At 38.1% G+C, this 27,495-nt stretch overlaps 2 protein-coding genes across 6 annotated transcripts in view; one reads left to right on the forward strand and one right to left on the reverse strand.

The window, feature by feature from the left end:
- Positions 1 to 27,495, forward strand: part of ROBO1 (roundabout guidance receptor 1) — a 1,179,537-nt gene that overhangs the window by 647,183 nt on the left and 504,859 nt on the right. For 4 of the 5 annotated variants that reach the window (XM_032352245.1, XM_032352293.1, XM_032352267.1 and 1 more), the window contains exon 3: positions 11,868 to 11,951. In XM_032352245.1, coding sequence (XP_032208136.1) covers positions 11,868 to 11,951 — 84 coding nt within the window. Of the gene's footprint in view, positions 1 to 10,785; positions 10,835 to 11,867; positions 11,952 to 27,495 lie in introns of those variants that run through there. The other variant, XM_032352254.1, reaches the window with a different exon arrangement.
- LOC116595681 (60S ribosomal protein L11-like) lies at positions 21,548 to 22,153 on the reverse strand. The gene has a single exon (XM_032352303.1). The coding sequence runs from the start codon at positions 22,146 to 22,148 to the stop codon at positions 21,612 to 21,614; it is 537 nt and encodes a 178-aa protein (XP_032208194.1). The 5' UTR covers positions 22,149 to 22,153; the 3' UTR covers positions 21,548 to 21,611.

Here is a 27,495-nt window from a genome sequence, read left to right on the forward strand (position 1 = left end):
AAAAAGAAGTTAAGTCAGAATCAGCAAAGTAAAACAGAGGGAAAAACCCATAGTATATATGTTATAGTATATAGAATTATCAATAGAATGTTTGCAATGTGTGTGTGTGTGATTGGTGGCATTCAGTGACTAATAGCAAGGAAAGGGAATGCTGTTTGAAAGTGCAGTGGGACTTTATGAAATGGAAACGCCGAATGGTCCTGAGCTAAATAAACGGAAACAATAGGAGAAGAAGCAAGTGTGAGCTGATTTGTTCAGCAGCGCCTTACGCCTGCACCGTCCCTGCTTTCTGCGTGGATGTGCTTCAGTGAAAGCTCGTGTGGCACCAGGAGAGCTGCAAACAGCTTTCCTCTGAGAAGTGGGGGAGGAGTGCAAGGAAAAAACCAAATAAGAGTTAAAAAAAAAAAAAAAAGAGTGCCCACCGTTGCCACTCGCACACGGAGGGGAAATCAATGGAGGTGGATGAATGGGGGGTGAGCCTGCACACTCGCTCCCGTCCGCGATTGGACACAGCTAATCCCTGTGACCTCTGAGAAAGCTGAAGGCATAAAATGACCCTAATCATCAAAAGCACAATTAGAATGAAGAGCACAAAACCGTGACTGTGGTTAGAGAAAGCAGACAATGAAGAGAGTATGGAGGAAATTTGTCTCTTCAGCAGTCCAGTGAATGCTGCCTTGGCGATGGCCGTAATGGCTGCAGATGGATGGCAGCGGCGACTTGCGGGACACTTAGGGGAAGGCTGGGTGGGAGGAACTGGCGGGACCACGTGACCCGGGCCCAATTTGCAGATGCTTCAGACTTTCCCCAAAGCACCCAGGGGGTTCTGCCCCTCCACGGGAAATGGCAAAAGAAAGGCAGAGATTGAAACAACATTGGGCATGAAGGGAAAGGAAGGGGGGTGGGCTTTACCCCAAGAGGGAAGAAATCTGTAATTTCAACATGAAGTGGTGTTTTTTTGGTTTTTTGGTTTTTTTCCTCAAGAAATAAAATTGACTAAATCCATCCTTGTCAGCACAAAGCAGACAATTCGGAAAACTAAAGCGTGCACTTCAAGGAGCTTGCCATGAGGATAAAATTGTCTGCCTGGAAATACTTCTTGAATGATTTAGTGGGGAATTTTGCTCAGATACTGCAACATGGCTGGACAGAAATGAAGCTTTCAAGATCAGTTTTTCTCTTAATTTAACTGATAACTTTCTTCACCTTTTCTCCTATAGAAACTCCAAATTGGCATATAAAACAGAAACAGAATGTGTCTTATTTCAAGAAGCAAATTCATAGGACTTAATTTTCATTAAGAATTGCTAAATGATCATTTTAAAGTGGACTTCTAATTTGAATTCATTATAATAATAGCCAACAATTACTGACTTCTTAGGTGTCTGGGACCACAGAAAGTTCTTTACAAATATTTGCTTATTTAACCCTCATTACACTCCCATGAAATACATACTATGACTCCACATTTTTTAGATGAAGAAAGGTAGACTCCCCCCCCCCAAAAAAAAATAAGATAAAATAACTTGTCCAAGGTCACAGAGTTAGCTAGTGGCTCTTAAACATTACACTATATTGAACACCTAAGTAAGTAAGAATACACACTTAGTTGCAGTAATTCCAAAATGCTAAGTAGATTACTTGATAATTTGAATTTTAGGGAATCATATGGGTCTTACTTGAATATCACTTAACATGTGAACTCACAGCAGTGATCAGAAATGTGCTTTATTAACATACCTGAAGGAAGTGATAACAAATTCATATATGATGGGAAAATAACACTGGTTAAAGGATAAGGAGGCCTGAGGTTTGATTCAGAATCTCAAATGAGATCTTAAACCCCCAAACCAGATTTCTCCATCTACAAAAGAATGATGCTGTTTCTTTTTGATCCCCCAACATCAGTTTAGTGGTCTGGAAGGAGTACTCTATTAATTCAGGTACCACTATTGTGTCATTTCTTTCCTTTAAAATGCGAGCTGTAGCTGTTCCTACAACGAGGGCAGCTGGGGGCACCACCTGTTAACTAACTTCAAGCACCATTTAATTAGCCTGTGTTGAAGCTACCGTATGCTTTGACTGGAAGGGAGTGGAACAGTAGCAGATGCTAAGCACAATAAAAGAAAAACAGTTGAATACCAGGGCAAAGTGGGTGGAGAGAATAACAAAAAAAGTCAACAGACGGAGAGAGCCAGAAATACTAGTAAAATGGACCGGAAATTAACTCTCACAGATAAAGTTCAAGGGAGCAAATCTCTGCAGATTAAATTCCATCCCACCAAGGTATCTGTCACATCAGATGTTATTGAAGATTCGATCTGAGCATTTTGAACAAATGCAAACTTCAACTGGACAATTGGCTTAGTTTCTGATTATATAAAGAAATGGTCATCACTTACTATTCCCATGAAAACTTTCATGACTTTCTTAGACCAAACATTCCGGCGGCAAATTAAAACACATGTTGCCATGATGAAGCATAATTTTCCCAATTATTTTTAAGAGCTCTACTTTGTCAGTGTTGCCACTGGAAGAAATCTGGAAACAAATGGTTTTAAAATTATGAGCGTTTCTCCATCAATAGAATGATTTCCATACTGAAGGCATTTTGTCTTGTTTTGTCAAATTAAGTTGAATTTAAATGAGTTAAAAGCTTCTTCTCTGACATTTGTATTCTTCTGAGTTACTGGCTTATCCACTAATGCATTTACCTTCCTAACAGTCAGTACTATATTTTATGTTAATAGAATTTGTCATATATAAATAAATATATTTATCTATTTGTTTTTTAATGTAATTGTTTAGGTCTCTATCACTTAATCAGATTTTATCAATTTGTATAACTGGATGTGACCCAAATTAGCTCAAACAAAATAGAACATGAGAATTTTCACATAGCTCTTCTTTTTTTTTTTTTTCAAAATTACATTTTTTTGCAAATTCAGCCATAGAATGTGGTATTGCCAGGTATTGATTCCCAATCTGTGTTACATCACTTCAATATCAAGCCTCTCAGAAAAAATGTATTTCATTCATTCATCAAGATATACCCGAATTTAGGGGCGCCTGGGTGGCTCAGTGGGTTAAGCCGCTGCCTTCGGCTCAGGTCATGATCTCAGGGTCCTGGGATCGAGTCCCGCATCGGGCTCTCTGCTCAGCAGGGAGCCTGCTTCCTCCTCTCTCTCTCTGCCTGCCTCTCTTCCTACCTGTGATCTCTCTCTGTCAAATAAATAAATAAAATCTTTAAAAAAAAAAAAAAAAAAAAAAAGATATACCCGAATTTATATCTATATCTGAAATACTTGAATGAGAGAGTCCATAGAACCGAAATACAGTTCACCAACCTGTCAATATTTAAATATCTTTCCTGTTTATTTATATTGTGATTTATTTTGGTTTTAGAAATTATCACTATTTATTACACTTTCCTTTGTAACCAGTTTACTATGGGGGAATATTTGTAAATCATCTTTTTTTAATAAGAAAGAAAACTTTCACTACTAAATCCTTCACTTGATTTAAGTTAAACAAGATTTTCTTTCCTAGAGTATATCTTTATATAGGGAAGGCTGGAGGGAGAAATGTATTATTCTATCAGCAATAGTGACTTGCCAAAATGTAGTTTTCAATTAGACTTATAATTTTAGGTAGATACGTAGACAAAATATCTAATGACAATGATTATAATTTTAGATAGATAAGTATATACCAAAGCCCTAAATAAGAAAATAATTGATATTCATTGATTGAGAAAAATTACCTCCTTCCTAAACTCTTGACTCCAGTAAAACTATGCCTCCGTGTTTCACTCATTTAACAAATATATATTGGTTAGCTACTCTGTGCTTAGTACTGTGCAAGGGGCAGGCATAGGAAGATAAGTAAGACATGCCCCTGGTCTAGTTCCCTTAAACTTATACCAGAAGGAAAATCTTTGCTGTTGAAGAATAATTTTTTAAAAAGTAATTGTCAAAAAAATCTGAATTTATGGAGTGTGTGGGTGGCTCAGTCGGTTGAGGGTTTGCCCTCGGCTCAGGTCATGATCCCAGGGTCCTGGGGTGGAGCCCTGCATTGGGCTTCCGGCTCAGCTGGGGAGTCTGCTTCTCCCTCCTCTCTCCCATCCCGCAAGCCCCCACGCCTCACCCCTGCTGCCAGCTCATACTCTCTCTCACTCACTCTCTCTCAAATAAATATGTAAAATCTTTTTTAAAAAATCTGAATTTCAGGACACGGTTTTGTGAGAACTGAATCATGAACAATATTGGACTCGTAAAAAAAAAAATCTGAATTTATCTTAATTTTATTTAATCAGTAGTTCGGTCCCCAAATTTACATTTTGGGAGGGGTGCTTGGGTGGCACAATCAGTCAACCATCCAACTCTTGGTTTTGGTTCCGGTCTAGATCTCAGGATCATGAGATCAAGCCCCGCTTTGACTCTGTGCTCAGCACGGAGTCTGCTTGAGGCTCTTTATTCCCCCTCTGTCCTTCCCCACTCAGTCCCGCATGGGTGCGTTCTCTCTCTGTATCTCTAAAATAAATAAATAAAATATTTTTTAAAAACAGTAAAAATAAAAATAAAAAGAAAAATATGTAGGAAAAACTTTAATAATAAACCCCTATTTTAATAACATCTTATTGTGTATTTCTAGCTTAAACACATCTATGTTATTATAACTACATACTTTATTTTATATTGTCTCTAAAAGGAGACAGTGAAGAAGACACGGTGATGTGCTTAACAGAGCTCAGAAATCGACTGGTGAAATTATTCAATCTCATTGTTTAGCTACTGGAAAAGATTCACTAACCTGGTGTACCATTGCTTATATACTATTAAAGTTCCATCCAGTTCCTAGAATTGGATTGATGTGTAAAGAGAGGGCACGGGCCTCCATGAAAAGAGGAGGTGCTTTGGAATCGAATTCCAAATCCACTATTTACTGGTTGCATTACAGAAGCAAAAAAAATTTCTCTGAGCTTTCCTTTCAGCATCTCTAAAATGGGAATGTAGGTGATGCAGTTAGTGATGATGACTAAGATCATGATAGACCTGCAAGAATTGCATGGGAGGGGCGCCTGGGTGGCTCAGTCATTAAGCATCGGACTTCGGCTCAGGTCAGAATCCTGGGATCGAGCCCCGCATGGGGCTCCCTATTCAGTGGGAAACCTGCTTCTCCCTCTCCCACTCCCCCAGCTCAGATGCCCTCTCTCGCAGTCTCTCTCTCTGTCAAATAAATAAAATCGGGGGGGGGGGGAGAATTGCATGAGAAAATAGATATACCTAAAAAATAACATAAGTTATATGTTTTTAAAAAACTAAAGTATGTTTTAAATATTAGTTGTGACTATAATCAGTACAGTTTTTACTTCTTATCATTCACACAAGATTTATTCAGTTACCCGATCACCTAAACTAGAAAATGAGGAAAAGCACTAACATATATTTTGAGATCATTGTATGAAATCTACTTTTTCATTTAATACAATCCTGGCATCTCGGGTCATGGGTTATAATTATCTACTCTCTCATGAAGACTATTTTTAGTTTACTCAAATACCAAACCACTCTGAATTTGTTGTTTTGTTCTGTTTTGTTTTGTTTTTCAACAGTGTTGGATGATAAAGTCTTCAAATTTAGGAATAATCATCCACTCACAAAAAATTTATTTGAATACATATATATGTCAATTTTAGCATGTTGGTTTATTTTATCTAGAAACACTTTTTTTACAGTCATTATTCACATAGATCATTATAATCATGGCTCTTTTATTTTTGAAAGAAAAATAAGAAAGCAACCTTGATTTTCCTTGTAATAGCAAAATTGGAAATAGTTGTAATACAACTGTTTTCTGTGTTACTATATTGCTGCTCAAAAGCAAAGATTTCACTCAACATTTTGTAGCACAGTTTTAGAACTTGATGCATATTAAATTTAATGTTCTATACCATATAGATTACTGAAAAAGTCATTCAGTCCTCATTCTTATTTAAGAATTCCAAGTGAATTCTTAATTCTCTGAATTATTTTAAGTAGGTACTACCTAAAACACACACTGATTTTTTTTTTCCTCTCCATCTCTGTAACATAATTCTTATTTCTTCCCTTATTCCCAGTTCAGAAGAATGGGGCAAATAATATTGTAGCTTCCACAATTATGTTAACCACATATGATTAAAGCAGAAGTTCGAATTTAACTTTAGTTTGATCTTGAAAAATTGTGACAGATATAAAACTTCACAAACATAGTTTTTGCACTTAATTCTGTAATTCATTGCCTGGGTTTCTAATTAAATGTTCTCAGTACTCCATTTAAAGTACCCATTGCCTGCATTCCTCTTGATTAGTAGGAAAGAATCAATGAGAATTGATCCAATTTGTAGAACACAATTCTCATATTGATAGTAGTTTATATTCATTTGCTTTTCCCTAATCTTTTATTAATGGTCATCTTCAAAATGTCAATTAATGCCAAAACCCTGCACAGTGATAATGCAAATCTATAAGGAAACCAACTTGACACATTACAGTAGGGCAGAAGGAAGAAGCTATTATTTTTGATGTATCTTTACGTTGCTGAATATATGGAAAGAAAGGATACAGATGAAAACTCCAGTGTTTTGACTGTGAATTTAAAACTCAACTTAAAAATTAAAGATAAGTGAGTGAAATTGAATTTAAACAATAGGGCCTTCTCTTAGGCCTCTACCTTTCTGCACTGTAACACTGGCTATCATAGCATGGCGAACAATTTAGAGAAATGGGGGGTTGAAAGGTAGTACAGATATGAGTATTGATGTCATTGCAATGAGGTCACCAATGAAAGTGAAGCATCAGCACATGACTTTCTGCTGCACATTGTAGAGAAAGCTTAGACCACTCAGTCTTCATCTACCATCCTCTAAACTTCTTGGAATGTTTTTCGTAATAGAATGAGCAATTGTTAATATTATACCATATTTGCTTTAATCTTCTCAATATACTTTTTCTGAACCATTTGAAAGTAAGTGAAAGATAATTCACCCATCAGTTATTATACATGGGTATGCTAAGGAATGTATATTTTCTTTTTCGGTAGATTTTAAGTTGGGTCTTAAGTCTTGACAGAAATCGGAGCAAACGTTTTTAGCATGGATGCTTTATAGATGATGCTGTATATTGTATCACACGGTTGGCCTTCCACTCTTCTTTCCCCACCGTTGGTGGATACTAAGCTTGATTACTAAGTTCAAGTGGGAACTGCTAGATCTACCCATTATAAAAGTATACTTTCCCCTTTGCAGTTAGCAGATAATCTCTGGGGTGATACTTTGACCCCGTGAAGTGTGCTGTCCCCTACCATTTTTCACCTGACAGGTTTAGTACCCATCGATGATGATTGTCTGAATGAATATTTTATCAGAGGTTGCAATAAGGATTTTTCTAATTCAGAGTTTCCATTATAATTTGATATAGGTGTTGGAGACATCTCAATCAAAGTAGAGTTATACAGATTAACAAATTTCAAAGTCACACTTAATTTACCATTAAATAAAAATTTATCACCTTTAATAAATGTTATATTTAAGGATAAAGTTTCCTAAAAGACATAATCTCCATTGTAAAGAAAGCTATTGATCTTTTCTTGGAAGCTATAGATCTTTATTCCTTTTTGTTATTGTTGTCACTTTTATTAAATCCGCAAAAGACTGCTACAAGGTGGCTGCCTCACACATAATATGTCTTCTATAAATAAAATATATATTATTACATGGTTATGCATAATTTTATAAATATATAATATAACATCTTACATATTACAGGTTTAACTTTGGCATACAACCTACTCCAAAAAAAGATAAATAATAACAAAAATTAAAATAAATCATGTAGCAACATCTGTAACAAGAAGTTACAGGCAAGAGTTCAGTTTTAACCCCAAATACTGACGTCTCGCTGAATTGTAAAATATTAAAAATATAGTACAGAGATGACTTCCTTAATATAGATAGGGAATATAAGAAAGGAGAACATTGAAAGAAAAGAGGATGCATTCAGTGTTTCGCAAGAGAAGGTATGAGATTTCTTGGAACCCTCGTGAAGTCAAATAAGCAGTGGACACAAGGTTTGGTCACTGGTAGAACATCCAATTAAGAAATGTGGAAGTTGGGGCACCTGGGTGGCTCAGTGGGTTAAAGCCTCTGCCTTCAGCTCAGGTCATGATCCCAGGGTCCTGGGATCAAGCCCCGCATCGGGCTCTCTGCTCAGCAGGGAGCCTGCTTCCTCCTCTCTCTCTGCCTGTCTCTCTGCCTACTTGTGATCTCATTCTGTTAAATAAATAAAATCTTTAAAAAAAAAAAAAAAAGAAATGTGGAAGTTGTATCATTTTATCAAAAACAAAAAGGAGTTTTAGTCATGAGCCACAATGAAGATCTCTACAGAGAGTACGGGGAGCAAAGGACAAAGTCTGGAGCCCTGTGAAGCACAAATATGTAAGGAAGCATGAGAGGGAAACGGGCTTTCATAGATAAGGTTTCAGTTCTTTGGGGCCCCACACATTCGAATTGGAATTAGAATCTAGAAAACAGCATTTTTTAAAAAATCTAACATAAAATAAAGGTCTTAATTGTCAAATTGGAATTGGTTGCCTTAAAAAGCTCTGAAGGCCAAATGACCCCTAAATTCAGAAGAATTTGTCTATCTGATGGAAGGTTGTAGTGAAGGTCCATCTGACATGTTTTCAACCCTGCATGTCTATGATGTTATGATTTAAGTCTTCCTTTTATATTGAAAAAAAAAATGCTTTCTATGCCTTTACAGGTCCTGGGTATATAGGGAGTCCATTAACATTGAAGTTAATTTATAAGAAGTTTTTTTGTATTTTCAAGTTGTTTCGGATTGAGAGCCAGTAACTTAAGTGAGATCTGCATTCTTGGTTACCATGTGTTTATTAATTCATTTATTATCTTAAAGGGGAAAAAAACTGGGTAAGTCTGTAGGATGTTGCAGGTCCAGTGCAAGGGGATGGGTGTACCAATGTGAAGCAGATTACCTGACCCTTGGGAATTCAGTCTGATGGGGATGTCAGGCACGTAGAACCTGCCCCTCCCCCACCCCTTAGTGACAGTTCCTCTCTGGGTGTGATGGCGGCTTTCATCAGTCGCAGCCACACCTACATCAATTCAAGTCTGGATGGCCCTAAATTCAATCCTGGGGTACAAGAAGCCCTCCCTCCTTCAGACCCTCCAAGCTCTATGTAATCCCTTGTCTCATTGTGTTCTATTCCATGGCTCACATAATCAATACTCCTTAACCAAAAGTTTAAATAAATATCTTAGGACCCTCTCTAAATCAATCCTAAATCTCATGCACAGTGAGCCAAGGGGTTATTTCCTGTTATAGTTATCTTTTGACTTGAAGGGAGAAGAAAAAAAATGAGTGCAGTTAGCCAAGATGGCATCTTTTGTTCCTAAGGTCTAGCATATTGTTAATTAAAAGCAGTGCTGGGTAGACAGAATGTGCTTTGTAGATAGGATAGGATCCATTGATTAATGCAAAGTCTATTCTTTCTTGAGCCTAAGAAGGGGTCAGGAGGGTGATGGGTGGGGACAGGAAAGTGAATTTTAAAAAACAGTCAGGAGAAGTTAGACATGGGTGAGAAATTCTCCTTGAGACAGATCTAAGTATCTAGTTTGAAATGATATTGAACTTTGCTCATCGCTGTTGTTTTTGTAGTGTCCTCCTTTTCAGGGAACATCCAATAACCAAAGAATGCAAACGTCTTAGGATAGTGTTTTGTCAAACTGAGTTCACGTTGTGGATGTGGAGACATTTTTATTTTATATTTAGCAGAGTGATTGCCAATGTATGCATCTGCATTCAATAACACAGTCCCTCATAAATTAAGGTAGTATTTCCTCTGAAAAGCTGCATTGGTAACTAAAAGTAATGACTCTGAAAAATTAAGGTGACTCTAAACGCTTCGTATCTTTTAACACAATATTGTGGGTAAGCAGGGGAGGTCTCCTTAATAGCCTTTTTAAAAGCCTCAAAAACCAGAACCTTCTATTTATCTTCCTGTATCAGCCTCTTTTATTTGGTTAGTTTGCTTGAGCAAGGTTACTCAATTTGCGGCAGAACATTGTGCTAACACTGGGGAAAAATACACACAAAAAAAACGCCCGTTTCCCATTTTCTCTTATTGATGTGACTTAAAACTGCCTTAAACAATTAACAGGCTTGGAGGGAGTGGGGGCCAGGGGTGTGTGTCACAAGGGGACCCTTTTCCTGCTCTCCCACTTCCAGACTTGATTTTACGGATAACTCTGACAACAGCCATCACTGGAAAAGCAAGGATGAATACAGCAAATAATGAGCATTTCCTTTTAGTCTGCACAGATCCGCACCTTTTTTTTTTTTCCTTCATGTGAGCCACATCAGGTTTATTATATGACACAGGAGCTGGAGAGGAGAGGCAGGGAGAGAGAGTTAGGTAAAGAGGCTACATGCAAAAAACCAAAAAGTGGCTCACATTAGATTTTGCATCCGCTTTTAAAAACTTCTAAATCATCCCCGGAGAGCTGTGTGTATGACCAAATGTGTCAACCTAGCTAAAAAGAACTAGCTGGGGCACAGAATTAATGACCCCCGTGATGTTTCTAGAGGGACATTACCTGCGTGTACTTGCTGCCTCGTTCGTAAGTGACACACTTTTTTTCCTCGAGTGCACAGCTGGGCTCCCTCACAGCGCAGACCGAGAAATTCTCTGCAGATGCTGTTCGAGGTGATAAAAAGCCTGCAGAACACCTCCGCGTGCATGACCTATGACTCTACGGTGTTCGGTTTAGGAGGTACACGCTTGGCTTTTATTGTGTCTGTGCCTGCTTATCAGCTGCGAAGCTAGATACTCTGCTCCTGCTTCTCGAACACGCAGAGATTGGACCTGCAGTGACGCAGCACTCGGGAAACTGGTGGTGGTGTCGCTGGGCTTGTGTGCATAATTTAGGCTGCAACTCAACTTCTGGATATTAGAACTTGGGTGCTTAGCCTCCGTTCTAAAATTCTACCTGGGAAAAGTCACACGCAGTGTGAAAAGCGTAAAAAGCCTTCCTTTTGTTCCAGACAAACAAGGATAAGGGAAGGAAAATACTTCTCTGGACGGTTGTCATATAGACTCTCGAGCCAGTGGCGAGGTTTTAAAATATCCAACGCGAAGTGTCCGAAGTGAAATGTTGTTTTCCTCACACCTTCATTGCAGCAAATTTAACTCTGTCCCTTAAGATGACGAATTGTTGCCTTCCGAAGGGTGTGAGGCTGCACGCTGTTTTCTTTACTGTTGCTCAGGAGAAGTATGACATTTTTATCATCCACCCCGTTATTTGACAAGACCCTATTTTTCCCCACTCCCTCCCCCCCCCACCCATATGAGGTACAGTCCCCTGAGTCTGTAATTGGCAGGAGATGAAGCGATGATGGGGAGTGATCACAGTCAATAGCTTTGATTAACAATAAGGTGGAAAATTAGCAATGCTAGCATTCAGCCACCCTGCCCTCTCCCTCCTCCATATGCTCCCTCAGTCCGTGCTGGCGGCCTCGCAGAGGGCAGTCAGAGCCCTCCACCAGCTTCAAGTGCAGCAAAGGTGCAGGCAGAGCCGAGAATTAGGGAAATTAAGGAGAAGCCGTAGAAACTGTCAGCCAGAATGCTGAGCCCTCCGTGCGGCTTACTGTGCTGCAGGAGGGGCAAAGAGGAAGTGTGCTGTGTGTTGTCCTTGTGTGTTTTTCTGTCACATGTGGATTTACTTGTGTCTGGACATGCTGTGATCGAAATGGCAACTACCTTTACTCCTGTGACCCCATCAGCAGCTCTGGTGTTGTTTCCGACAGACCCTGAAGACCTAGAGAGGGGGAACGACAACGGGACGCCAATCCCCACCTCTGATAACGATGACAATTCGCTGAGCTACACAGGTAGAGTGTTTTCTTTCCCGAATACTAACTGTCCATGCCTCCTACAACGCCTCCCTCTCCATCAGTCATCAACCACCTGTGTAAAATTATCTCCTCATTGCTGCTTCCCGCTAACAACCTCTACAACTTCTGGTCCTCATTTTCCAGACTTCATTCTTCAGCCGGGAGGTCATATGGCTAAAGTCAACTCTTTGGGGAAAAGAAATGTAACCTTAAGCGCTGCATGCTTTCTTGTTGTCTAGTTTTAATATAAAACAATGCTTCTCAGCCCCAAACTGGGATACGGCTCGCTTGTGTAGGCAGATCATGTAATAGTATCTTAGAGATTTAATAATTGACTCAATTGCTTTCTAAAGAAATAAGGCTACCTGCAAGTAATTGGGTTTCAAAATTATCTGTAGTTTTTGTCTGTTTGTTTTGGTTGCACTTGTAGTCTCGTGAACAACAGAAAGCAAACTCTTAACAGGAGTAATGCAATCATAATGACCAACTTACGTCTCGGGATTGTGTTTGCATGGACTTATTGTTTGTTACCTTATCTACGAACCACGATTTAAGTAGATGCATGTGTACACCGGCATGAGAGTAAAAATTAACTAGTTGGATGTGCTGGAAATAATTCGTATTAGGAATGTCTAAGAATGATTGCCTTGCAAATATATAAATGTTTCATGCAGAATTTTAATGTAGTTCTAAATATAATCATGGAAGTTACACATCTAACTGAGAGAATTTGACTGCAACTTCAGATAAAGGCGAAGAATATGTCACTTATAGCCCACTGACTCAGATAATGATGTAATAGAGGCCTTATGGTAATAGCAACTATTTAGTATGTTCTTTTCATTAGTTCTTATTAGCACAGTGCTCTGTAGACTGCTAGGTTGTGAGTGAGCTGTGGATCCGGGGCGGGGGCGGGGGGGGGGCATGTGCGTGTGCGTGTGTGTGTGCGTGTGTACGTGTTGAGGCAAATGGAGTTAAAGGTAATGGAGAAGTTCTGTATCATTACAATCTTCCAGATGACTGTGTTAGGAAGAGACTCCTCCAACAGACACATTTCACATGGTAATAAGCTGCTACTTTAGAAGCAGCCTCGCTATTTTCCTGGAAATAATTTTCTCCCACATTAATCTCCCCCTTTACACAATTTCAGGTTTTAAACAGTTGGAATAAGGACCAAAATTAATAACGTCTTTAGAAACAATTTAATATTTATTTTACTTATGTCAGCCTTCTGGATAACTCACTCTCATTTCTCTCTTCTCTTCCACCTGAGAACTGAGATAAAAGGACAAATTAGAGCCCATCGGAGGTGAGATGGTGAGGGAGCTGGTGTGATCCTTTTCCAGAAACTTAGCTAGCGCAAGAGTTGTAAATGTCATTTTTTAATACCATAAATACCAAGGAAGTCCATCTGTCAGAAAGGAGGAAGGGGAGGTAGTGTTCTTTCTCATGGGTATCCTCGTTTGCCAGGGCATCCTACGTGTATTCCCTTGTGCTCACCCAGTCTAAACACCTGCATTGTTTACATACTCTAATAGGGTTTGCTCTTTGTCTTTTATGGATTCCCTGAAAATTATTTATCCCCAATGCATAAATCATGCTGGAGCGTTGAATTAAGAAAACTTAAATAACAATACATTTAAGACTAAGTGGAGCATTTAAAACACTTTTTATTTCTATTTATTTTTCTTCCTTAGGTTAATCAGTAATCAGATTTCTGCTATTAAACAGATCCGATGAATTATTATGAGGTAATGAACTCATAAAATTATCTTTATATTCTACAAGGGAACTAATTAAAGCAGCACATTAATGTGCTGGAAGACAATCTTCTGAATAATTTTGTTCCTGAGACTATAACTGTTTGTGAACTGTAGTAACAAACGAAGCCATTCTGGATATTTTGTTTCAGTAAACTCTTGATTAGTCAAGAACCTTTTTTCTACTATATGAATTAAACATGCTATTTGTCTCTTTCACTTGCATGTTGACCATTTCTTTGCCATTAAAACCTCCACTGGCAGTGATGAGAAAATTTAAATAGAAAAAAATGGGTTTTGTTATTTAGGAATAACAATTATAAAGATCTCAGTTAGCTCTGAGGTGAAAGGAATCATGCAAAGTATTACTTGAAACTACCAAGGGATTTGTTTTGTGTGCATATGTGCAGGTGTGTGTGTGTGTATGAATTCCCTTTACTCTGATCACATGAAATTGAGTTGATAAAATCTTCATAGCAGAGGAAATTCAGTTCAGAAAGAAGTGAGATGATCTGTCTGCTCAGGAACATTTTTACATATTTAATGTAAATTGTTTATGGTATATCTGGAGTTTAGAAACTCTGGCTATAACAGCAAGAATATTGTTAGAAATAAAAATATAAATATTAAGCAACATAGAGACTGTAGAAAGCAGTTGTCAAATAAATCACTGATATGAGTTAGTTGCAGGATAAATGTTTGTGAGAATTAATAAGTAAATGCATAGGGTATTATTTGAGGGGTCTGTATATTTTGCACATATCACAAAACAACTGTGAAAATTGGATGCACCAGACGTTCATTTTGTAGTACATGTTGCTTCACTTCATTGAGCTGACAAGTGAGACTTTTCTCTCTTCCCCTAACACGCATGTATATGAAGAAGAAAAGCTTCCCAGAGGAATTTGTACAATTCCAGAAAACATTTTGGAGGGAACATGAAACAATCCCAAAAGGAAATCACCAGTTCACTAAACTTCATATTCATACCCCCCAATTCTCTTTTTTTTTTTTGACCATCATAGAGAGTATAATTTCCACTGCAAGCTAATTTGTCACTACATCTGCTCCACTACTCAAACCATTTGGGACTATTACTATCAAATTGGCCCATCAAAGTAGAACCCACGGATCTCAGATCATACATACAAATTAATATTTTTATTCATGATCTAGTCAATGAATGGTCATCTCTTATCAGTAGTACTTGCTGCTTAAACCATATGCCATACTGATCTAAATGGTATAAGTATTCCTTTTTAATTCCTTGTCTCCTTACCATCATCAGTCACAATATTATAAAGCCAAGTAGGGTTTGAAAACATTTCAGTCTCTCTTTTACTAACCCATAAATGCAAAGCAATTTCTAAAGTGGCATGGTGATATGTTATTAAAGTGGACTTGTGTGTTATTTAGACAAGTAGACCATTTCCTGTTTAACCAAGCATGTCATAAATATTGGGGATTATTTAACAGTTCACAATATATAGCCTTTGTTGCAAGAACAAGTAAGACAGGGTTTCAGAGCAGCACTTTGTGGGGTCAGATACACATCATTCCAAAGAGGCTGAATATGTAATCAATGATTTTTTTTTTTAAGGAGCTTGAAGAAAGTACATTATTTTTGATTTCTGGAAGTGCACATGGTATTTCACAAATAGGGGGAAAATTAAATAATATGTGTAAGAATATTGAGATGTCTGATATATACATGTAATCCATGTAGATCTTTAGTTAGTGTCAAAAAATTTGAAGAGAATTTATTGATACATAAAATGTCAGGGAATAAGTGGGAGCTACTAACTTCTTAGTAGCATTCTTAATCTTTTAGAAAGCAGTAATTATTAGTTAGAAAAGCAATGAATTTTATCCATTTTTTTCTGAGTACCAAAAAAGTCTAAATTTTATTTGTGAATGTTGAAAATATATCATTTGTCTCCACTTTAGATAATAAAAAAACATATCCTGTCTCCATACGTCTGTTTTAAGGATTACACTTCTACATTTACGGTAATATTATGGAAGCATAGCTAAATGCAAATTTAAAAATCCTAAAACTGAATAATCATCAGATTCATGTAGGTATCAATTTAAGTTAAAATCTAGCCATGGAAGGTCAGAAATTCCAGAGTTATCTCAAACAGGCATAATAGAGTTTTCTACCCCTTAATACTAACTCCAAGTAAAGTTTGGTTATAATTCTGTTCAAAAGGAAACAAAATATATGCTCTCTTATTAGAAAAAATCTAGAACAAATTAGTGTGTTTGCCCATATACTCTTGAATAGCAACCCCCAAAACATATTTTGCCTCATGTTTTGAAATCTTGACAAGTAACTATGAACTGAGGGCAGCATTGATTCTTCTGAGACTCTACATTCTTAATTGCATAGTCTCACAATTAAGATCAAACAAAATTTCCATCATGGCATGTGCATTTTTTACAAATGTATGTATTGATACTAATAACCAGCCCTTGTTATCACTTCATGTATACAGTGCAATTTTCTGAACACGTTACATGATAGTAACTCATTTAATCCTCATTACCATTCTTTTGGGAAGGGGTCGTTATTAAGAGCAACAGTGCCTAATGTCTGCCTCAGTATTCTAGAACAGAAATAGTCCCAAATTAATTTTACTTTCTTCAACATTACAGAGGTTATGAGAAGTTGTTGAGGTGTGGCTACAAGCTACATTTGAGTACACAGTTAGAAATTAAGTAGCTTAGGCAGGCTCCTAAGCAACACCACCATTCTGGTCATCAACATTTTAGGGCTCTTCTAATTCTTATCCTAGGTTCATTATTATCACACCAACTGATGCACATATTTTCTTTAAAAAAATCAAATAGGGCAAAAGCTTTAAACAAAAACAAGGGGGTCATATTTCACCTTCCTATCCTTGAGCCTGCTTCCCTTAACAACTTTTCCTTCTCTTTTAGATGTGTCTTCTGATGGTTTTTTATTTTTAAATAATATACATCCACAAATGATTCTTGATATGTCAGTTTTAGACATTTTTTTTTTTACTCCTTCTCGTCGTAGCACATTCTTTGTTAAATTAGTAGTCTATATTGGTATGATGAAGCACATCATCCATAGGTGAATCTACTGCAGAGCCAAGTAAAATACTATAATTGCAGTTGTATGTTAGTCTTTCCTTGTAAGAGATCGTTTATTTTCTGCAGTTAATTGCATTTTTTAAAATTCCTAAATGCTTAATCCTACCCAATATTCCACCAGCCTGAGGTTTTTCCAGATATATTCCTCACTGAATACCTCCATGTTTTTGCCCCGAAGTGAATGGCTTCTCTCTAGACCTGGGGCTTTTTTCACCCCTTGTTTTTGATGGATCTCCTATTTCCCAGATCTCATGTCTTCCTCTTTTCTGGTTTATCTCCGCATTAAGAGAATCCTTGTCTCCAGAAAACACATCATAATAGAATTTGAAAACCCTCAAAAATCAAGAAATTTTACTCGGATGTGTTTGCGGTGGCTTGTCCATTTTTGCATCCTGTTTATTTGCTCTTCTTCCTTATGCTGGGTCCTTGAGGGGCCTTGAAAATAGGAGAATCATTTATCTCCATTACGGGAAATTTTCTTAAATTATTTTTTGAGAATGCCAATCTCTGCCCTGGAATTGCTGTTAGGCAGTGGACCTCTTAGGTGGATTCATTAAGTCTCTTTTCTTTCCTAACTTCTAATTATTTGTCATTTTTCCCTTCAACTTTCTGGGAAACATTCTTTTTTTTAAGTTTTTATTTAAATTCTAGTTAGTTACCAGATGGTGTAATATTAGCTTCAGATGAATAATATAGTGATTCAGCACTTCCGCGCATCACCCAGTGCCCATTAGAGCAAGTGTCCTCCGTCATCCCTGTCACCTGTCTAACCCATCGTCCTGTCCGCCTCCCCTCTCCAGTAACCATCGGTTTGTTCTCTATAGTTAAGAGTCTGTTTCTTGGTTTGCCTCTCTCTCCCTCTTTTTTTTTCTGGGAAACATCCGATATCTATTGTCTACCAATGCTTTAAGAAATATTGTGCATGTGTTTATTACATGTCAAATTTCTGAAAGCTCTTTCTTCTTCTCCAATATTCGAGCTTCATAAATTGAGATTTCAAGCTAATTTTTCTGATTCTAGTCAACTGCCTTTTCTATTATATGCCTACAGCACCCAAAATATGAATAAAGTGGTAGAAATCTACACACAAAAAATAAGTTTTCAGGTGAGGAAGTGAAAACCCTTATAGCTATCATGATTTAACCAAGATAGTATAAATATTTAGCAGTAAAGACTTACTATCTCCAAAATCCCATTTTTAAGTGTTTTTTCTAACTTAAAATTCTTCACAGAATTGCTAGGAAATGAGAAAATGCAGGAAAATAAACTGCAGAATAAAATAAAACTAACACTATACTTTAGTAGTAACATACTTTTTTTTTAAATTAACTTATTTATTTTCAGAAAAACAGTATTCATTATTTTTGCACCACACCCAGTGCTCCATGCAATCCGTGCCCTCTATAATACCCACCACCTGGTACCCCAACCTCTCACCCCCCCCCCCGCCACTTTAAACCCCTCAGATACTTTTTTTAAGATTTTATTTATTTATTTGAGAGAGACGGGGGAAAGCAGGAGAGGGGGGAGGGGCAGAGCAAGAGAGAGAAGCAGACTCCCCGCTGAGCAGGGAGGCCCACAGGAGGCTTGATCCCAGGACCCTGAGATCACCACCTGAGCCGGTCAGACACTTATCAGACTGAGCTAATCAGGTTCCCCTAAAGTCCCTTATATTTGGCTCTAGTTAATAACATGCTAATTTACAAGCTCATGTAAAATGCCCATCTTACTCTCTATGAAATACCTAGATAATTATTTATTCATTTACTTAAAATTCACTTATTGAGTATCTGCTCTGCGGAGAGCCTAGTACTAGGTACAAAGAGGTATATAAGATCTAAACCCTGGGACGCCTGGGTGGCTCAGTTGGTTAAGCGGCTGCCTTCGGCTCAGGTCATGATCCCAGCGTTCTAGGATCGAGTCCCACATCGGGCTCCTTGCTCGGCAAGGAGCCTGCTTCTCCCTCTGCCTCTAGCCTGCCACTCTGTCTGCCTGTGCTTGCGCTCTGTATCTCTCTCTCTAACAAATAAATAAAATCTTTAAAAAAAAAAAAAAAAGATCTAAACCCTGTTAAAATCAACATCACACATGACTCCTCTCAGATCATCATATCTGGTGGCTGCCTCATTAACATGCTATTTGCCAGCCTGTGCATTAATTGTGAATTAATTTGTGTATAATAGGACATTTTAAATTTTTCTTGGGGGACATGGGTGGCTTAGTCAGTTAAGTGTCTGACTCTTGATTTCAGCTCAAGTCATGATCTCAGGGTGGTGGGATCAAGCACCACGTGGGGCTCCGTGCTCAGTGAGGAGTCTTCTTGTCCCTTTCCCTCTGCTCTTCCCCCTCCCAAATAAATAAATAAAATCTTTAAAAAATAAATACAAATAAATGCATTTCTTAAAATAATAGATTAAGCCATTTCTACTTGCTAGAGACACACACTGGGAATAATATATAATACCACATCAATTTAACCATCAAGTCAGTCTTAAGTAGTTAAGGAAAAAAGATACATGTTTTCCCCCCCCCAGAATTATAAAACCATCAAATTTGTGATTTTCTTTGAAGATTTTATTCGTTTATTTGTCAGAGAGAGAGTGAGAGAATGAGCAAACACTAACAGGGGGGTGAGGGGCAGAGAGAGAGGGATACGGAGTCTCCCGGCTGAGCAGAGAGCCTGATGTGGGACTGGATCCTTGCACACTGGAATCATGACCTGAGCCGAAGGCAGAGGCCCAACCGACTGAGTCACTCAGGCGTTCCCCAAATTTGTGATTGTTTTGAGTGACCTTAATTATTAGGCAACTTTGCTAGTTCTCAAAAATGGGAAAGGAAGCAAATAAGACAGAAAAGATTGGGATCATGGGTTAAATTCCTGTATAATACTCCAAAAGTCTTCTCCCTAAATGGAGAAAAAAAGCTTTCATTTTCACAATTACTAACCCTAGAGAGCAGATATGCCGACATTTGTCTTCCCAAAGCTTAAGGGACATGGGACATGGAAGCCGCAAGTAGATTTGAGCCTTAATGGGTGAGCCTGGTGGTGGGTATTAAGGAGGGCACGTATTGCGTGGAGCACTGGGTGTGGTGCATAAGCAATGAACCTTGGAACACTGAAACAATGAAATAAAATTTTTTTTAAAAGAAGAAAAGGAAGAAGAGGAGAAACAAAAAAAGTAAGCTGAACTTGAATGGCAATAGGATTCTATGAAAGAGCAGCCTAAAGCAGTTTATCTCAATTATTTTTTTTAACTTAAGGAAATTATGGAATGCCTGGGTGACTCAGTAGGTTGAGCATCCAACTCTTAGTTTCAGCTCAAGTCGTGATCTCAGGGAGGTGAGATGAAGTCCCACATAGGACTCCATACTCGGTGTGGAGTCCGCTTGAGATTCTCTCTCTCCTTCTCCCTCTGCCCTTCCTCCCCAATAATGTTCTTTCTCTAAATAAATAAATCCATCTTTTTTTTAAAAAAATTAAGCAAATTTTATGTTGTCCTTACATTGGTGACACTAATTCTAATTCTAGAATTTTTTCATGAACATTTTGGAAATTTAAGTCATTCCAAAAAGATGTTGACTAAGGTATGGACTGTTATATTTAGTATTTGATAATATTTTCAGTGTGGAAAACTTTGCAGTTAGATATTTTTATTTTCTATGGTATGAGAGGAGAGAAGACAATGTCTCAACTTATATAAAATGGAAAAGCTTTGATTTTTATAGGAAATGGCATTTCATTTTACATCAATTAAAAATTCAAGTAGAGAAATATTTTTTTGAATAGCTTTGATTTGAATCTTTGAAAGAATACTTTGATTTTTAAAATATATCCAAAGTGGCAAATTTTAAACATATAGAGATAAGTAAACACACTCAGAAAAATAAAGTAGGTTGACATTCTTTAAGTATGCTGATGTCCCAAAGACAGAACACCTGTAGATAATAAGGAATTCAGATTAAAAGTTTTTAAGAGAAATTTTAATAAAAATTTTTTAAAATCCTATGTCATTACAGCTACACAAAGCAAATACCTTACTATCTGGATAATTCAATAAGAATCTTTATTTAACCAGCAATTTATGCAAGACAATATTTTAGCTTAACTATTCTCCACAATGCTTACAGATGCCTGGCTTTAGAAATGATTCCCTACTGGGACACCTGGGTGTCTCAGTCAGTTAAGTGTCTGCCTTAGGCTGAAGTCATGATCCCAGGGTCCTGGAATCTAGTCCTACGTCGGGCTCCTTGCCCAGTGGGGAAGCCTGCTTCTCTCACTGCCTGCTGCTCCCCCTGCTTGTGCTGTCTCTCTCTCTCCCTCTCTCTTTCTCTCTCTCTTTCTCTGATAAATAAACTTAAAAAGGAAAGAAAAAAGGAAGGAAGGAAGGAAGGACAGACTCCCTGCTAACCCGGAAAGATATGCCACGGGCCCAAAGCTTTCTCAATGGCACACATCAACGGCGTGACTCTCGATGTCCAGTCAGACGCTGTCAGGACACAGTCACGGATGGAGTCTCATTCCTGCAGTAGTTTCACTTTATGCTGTAATCCCATACAAGTCATCCTCCTGCTTTTTTGTTTGGGATTTTTCTGACTCACAAAAAGGAAATAATATTTGGTGACTGACTAATTTTTTGGAAACGAAAAGATAATTGGCTAACTCTTCCTAATCTCTAATTGTTAGAGATAATTTTAGGCAATGACCATTTCTTTTTTTTTTTTTTTTACATTTCACTGAAAAGTTTTTATTGGCCTTTTGGATAGAAACGGGAATTTATTTGCCAGGAAGGATAATCCCATCATACTTCTGCTGGAACGAGTGCATGGCCTCCTCTTTGCTGATTCTGTGTTTGGCCCCAGTGCAGCCTGTCCTGCGCTTCTTGTCTGCGATGCTGAAACCTGGCCTACCCAGCACCACATAGAAGTCCAGGCCGTAGATCCCAATGCTTGGGTCATATTTGATACCCAGATCGATGTGCTCCCGGATCCCAAAGCCAAAGTTTCCAGTATCAGAGAAGTTATTTTTTCTTAACTCATACTCTTGATCCTTTAGACCTTTCTCCAGGATTTCTTCTGCCTTGGCCCCACGGACTGTGCAGTGGACAGCAATCTTTTCATTTCTCCTGATACCAAATAATCTAACCGTGTGTCTAGCTTTGGAGAACACGGGGGTCTGGCCTGTGAGCTGCTCCAGCACCTTGGCTGCCCGGGTCAGTCTGTCTCCACTCTCCCCCGCACAGATGTTGAGGCAGAGCTTGCGGATGCGAAGTTCCTGCATGGGGTTCTCCTTTTCACCTTGATCCTGCGCCATGGTGGAGAACAGTGGCAATGACCATTTCTAATCTTTATATTTATTCCTATAGAACTTTTGTGGAATAGTTCTTGGACATGAATCTATCTTCAGCTCATGGTCAAAATTTAATACCTAGAAGGCTATGCAACCAGCACATAAGTGTTTGCTATAAAAATAAAATATTCTACTATTATTTTACATTGCTGCAGAGAAACTTTTGAATCAGCTACATGCTGATATCACAGCTATAGGTGAGTACTATAGCAAGTAATATATACCATCAAGTAAAAATAGAATTCCCAAGGCAATTCAAGATAAGTGTCCCAAGGCAACGCAACAAAAATGTATGTTTCATTAAGGTATGACGCAGTGCAGGGGACTCTTCAGCATAATCATTCAGATTCCCCAAGTAATGATAGGCCACCATGACATCGGCTTCCATGGTTATCATAGCAATAAGAACAATCATGAGCTGACTTTAACAGTTTCTACACAGAAGTGACTTCTGCTCTTTTATTCATTCAGAGAGTCACATGGACACACCTAGACAACAAAATAGGAAAGTGCAATCCAACCATGGCCCTTGGAAGATGGAGAGCTAGAAATACTTGGAGAAGAACACTTCTCACTACCAGACTAGCACTGAAGAAATAAGAAATTGGTCATCGGTTCAGAACATTTGCCCCTTCCTTGAGGAAAGAACTGTAACTTCATAAGGCACCCAAATGGTTCTGTAACTAAATATACTGAATAGTCAGTCCTTTCTTTCAATTCATTGTTGAAAAAAAAATTTCTCTGTTCAAAAGCCATGTTATGCATGATAAACGGATACAGAACAAGGCATCCAGTAATTGCACAGATGGTGGGTCTGGCAAAAGCATGGTGGGAAAGAAAGAATTCATTCATAGATCTATTCCATGAAGATATATCACTTCTCCTCTCCAATGAGAAAAGAGTTCAATATAATTATCCTACCACCAAGTTGGCGGGATGGACCTCATCCGCTATTACACCATGTAGATGCAATATTAACTAAAATGCCCATTACTCTATGGGCAGATTGGGCTGTCAGTGGTATTGGTGGTGCTTCACATTTGTTGAGAATAATACTATGTCTTTTAAACCCACACAAAACTTCTCTTCATGCTACTTGAACACTCTGTTCATGAGCAAATTGTGCAAGCAGTAGGACAGTGAAGGAAGGAGCTAAATGACATCTGGGTCAACACTGCTACCTGTTTACTGAGAAACTCCTATGCAACACATGCTCAATTTGTAAGTGTTCCCCCAGTACGCCCGTATCAATTCTGAATTCATTTCAAAGGATCTATCTCACAGTCTTTTGCCCAGATTTTCTTGTTTCGTATTCATCAAACTTCTCCCTTCTAACACCCCAAACAACCATTCAACCTTTAGCTACTATTTCTAAATCAGCCTAGGTCCGTATCTCTCAACATCTCTCCTTCCAAGTAAAATGGATGACCAGTCATATCACTTGAAGTTCTTCCCACAGTAAAGATTTACTTTCCCTGTTGTCCTTCATGGCACTCCTCTGTGAGATACCATGCAGCCGCAGCCCACTTCCAACCAAGGCCAACATATCATGCAGAACTGAATGAATACCCAGCTTAGTTAATTCCCCCATCAACTGATAACGAGAAACACACTAAGTAGCCATGTGTACGGATCAAGGAAGAGGTACCAGTGTAGCAGGAACGCATCATGCATGAGAGCTACTGGCAGCATTTTGTGCTTTCAGAAACTAATTGAGCCTCCTCTTACTCTGTCAATGTCCATTCTCCTGGATCATCTCATGTGGCTTTGCATACCCAACTTTCTGACTTAGGGGATCAACATCACCCAGTTGATGATGGTTGCATGAACTGGGCGGAAATTTAGATTCCCTTAATCAGAAATGCTGTCACGACTAGACCCAAGTCTCCAAACAGAAACTAGATTTCAAAAGAAAATTAACTATTTTCCAAAGAGGTCATTGCTTTTCTCTAAAGCCATAGGTGTTCTATGCTGTGATTCTACTGTCAGAATATCAGAAGCACCATACAACATCCCATCATGGCAAAATTGGATTTACTCATCAGATAGCCCAAATAAGAGAGATGTTTTGCAACGCAAGCTGGATTAGTGGAAAAGTCTTCTCTTGCTCTGGGTCACACTCCAGATGAGTAGCATTATGGGTAGCTACCAAATAGGAAGGGATAGCTCACCCAAATATGGTATATGTTTCCTCCATTATCCAAAGATACTAAGCAAGAAGACACTTGGCTTAAAAATGTAGGTCAAGGAAGAACCATTTATCTTTCACTTTGGTGAGAATATCCTGACATGACTTGACCCCACAAATTCACAGGGATAATATGCAGCAAGGTAAATTTTTAGGGATAAGCCTCCCATCCTTTGAAACATGTGTGCCTTACAAAGACATATGAAGTAACTGCTGTTACTGCTCACCAAGATCTATGGGCAAGATTTCAACAATCTAGTGGACCAGGATTTTGGTTTGGTGAGAGTGTTGTGATAAAGATTCCAGAGAAACAAAGAGAGAAAGTTGATGTAGCCCTTACGAAAGGCAGTGAATATATAGTACCGTACCTACCAAAATGAAAGCAAATTTATTCTTGTTTTGTTCATTTACTAGAGAAAGAGATATGCATTTGCCATAATAGTAGCTGCATTTTTTTGTGTGATCGTTTCTGTTGATTTTCTCTAGCAAAAAGACTTTAACATTTAAATCTTCATATGATTATATATACAATAATCATTGTCATTCTCAGAGACCTCTCTTTCGTACAAGACAAAGGAAACTTTAATTGGGATAAGATAAGTACAAACACCCACTGTGTATTTTAAGTCCCTGAAATTGACACTATGTTTTTATAGAGGATATGGCATTTCATTTGATTTTTTGATTTTATATAGAGTGACAATTCTAAGGGCTTATTATTATTATTATTATTATTTTTTTAGCGATCATTCAATGGATAAGGATGTGGGAGACAATGTATTATTCTGCTAATTGTTGATTCAGCTATATATTCAGTAACTGGGAAGATTGTCACAGATGAATTTTCAGACACACCAGCAGATGCACTTTGGATAAAACTAAGTCATATGACTAATGAAACACATTAGTGTTCTGTGTTTATAGTTGTTTCTTTCTTAAGATTTATTTATTCATCTGAGAGAGAGAGCACATGCATGAGCTATAGGAGGGGTAGAGGAAAAGAGAGAGAGACAATCAGAGCTGAACATGGAGGCTGGCAAGGTGCTTGATCCCATGACCCTGGGATGATGACCTGAGCTGAAATCAAGAGTCCAAAGCTTGACCAACTGAGCCACCCAGGCACTCCTTAACATATCAAATAGTCTGCATTTCTCTTTCTTTAAATCAGACATCTTGGTAAATAGACTTCTTCTAGGGAAGTCCAGAAGGAAACTTATAGAACATAAATTTGGTGGTATCACGTGGTCCTTTTTCATAACCACCTGGCCTCTCCTATGTTTATGGGGTTCCCAGCTTGTGCATTGGGCAAGGGCTCATGATCTGGTGTTGGGTGATGGGTCATGACTATCCAACACGTGACTCAAGTCTTGTCTTTTTTACAACCCCTAGATTTTTTTTTTTTAATTTAAACTCAATTATACTTCGGTAACTTCACAACTACTTCAGTTCTAAGGAATCATCATTTTTCATCCACAGCAAAATATCACTGGGAGTCCATTGACTACTGAAAAACCATACACGCTTTGTCTGTAACTGCTACCACTTGACCTTGGCCACTCCATAACCATCTCACCCACACTAAGATCAGAGTTAATTACAATGGCAGGGCTTCCTAACTTCATGACTAGCCTACAGAGAATGAACACCAAGCTTGTTAAGGATAGAGGAGCTCCTCTCTCAAGGGTAGTACCAAATGCCTTGTTAAAAGGATTGTTTCCTGGGCCCTTTTAAAAGACAGAGTAAGAAGATGAGTAAGTATATCACAAATGGTAAATCAACTCAAACATTTGAATCCCTCTGCAGCAGCACAATAGAAGTATAATGCCCAGATGCAAGGCACATGTTACTTTTAAATGTTCTAGAAGCCATATTTTAAAACACAGTAAAAAGAAATAAATGAAATTGTTTTAACATTCTATTCTGTTTAACTTAATATTATAAGATATTATTTCAATATGTAATCCATACAAAAATTATTATTGAGATAGTTTACATATTTTTGCCCAATTTTACACTTAAAGGACATCTTGATTTGGATTAGCCACATGTCAAGTGGTTGATAGCCACACGCATTCCTCCCTCTCCATGATGCCAAAGAATTTCTGGCATCTAAATTTTATTTACTAAACACGTCATTTGAGTATAAGTTTCAGTCCATACAAACCATACAGCTAGAACCACTTGCAGCTGTTCAAACTAGCCCTTTGATTCTAGAACTCTGCTCAATCCAACCATATTAATAAATGCAGCCACTTTAAAATTATTTTTCTCCCTTTTTTGGTCCAGCGCATTTAGAATCATATCCCATAGACATTCTCCAGTTTCTGTTGGTATAAATTAGCAAAATCCAGTAAACATCTTTCTGGGCTAAGTAGCATAGCTGTAACCTGTTGGGAAGCTGATCTTTGCTTTGGAGATAATTAGCATTAGATTGGGGTGCACGGGGAATGGGTATCCTTTAACATAGTAACTATATGTAGTAGTAGTACAGAGTAGTAGTAGTAGAGTAGTAGTACAGAGTAACTACTATGTAGTACATAGTAACTACTATGTAGTAGTACAGTAGTACAGTAGTAGCTACAGACTCCAAGCATGGTGATCCAGCTTTATCTGATGAGAAGAAAGGGCTCTACCTGCTGGCAAGAAAAAATCAGTGGAATTGGAGTGCTCAAGTAATCTGAACCCTTCAATATAATTCCATTCCATTTTTCAGGTTCCCACACTTTTCCCAGTCATTGCTTTACATTTTCACATGAAAAACCCCTCTTCAGCAATACTGAGTCCGAATTTTAGCTCTAATGGCCCCGAGGCTACAAGTCAACAGACATTCTCTATGCTCCTGATTGTGCCGTGAGCCAAGAATTTAAAACGCCTCATGTATCCCTTCGCTTAATGATTCTATGCAGTGAGAAGCAGACAGCCCACCTGAGAAGTCCTTGTATTCTTTACTAAGGCTATAAGAGCCTACTGTAAGAAACATTCAAGTCACCAAAGCCTTGCCTCCGCTGGTACTCCGTGCCAGGTGACCACGGGTGACACATCGCAGTACTCATATGTCACTTTATATTACAGACAGGATCTCATTTCCCTTTTTTATTTGTATTTGCATTTTTATTTATTTAA

The sequence above is a fragment of the Mustela erminea genome, chromosome 1, assembly GCF_009829155.1.
Source record: "Mustela erminea isolate mMusErm1 chromosome 1, mMusErm1.Pri, whole genome shotgun sequence".
NCBI classification, from domain to species: Eukaryota; Metazoa; Chordata; class Mammalia; order Carnivora; family Mustelidae; genus Mustela; species Mustela erminea.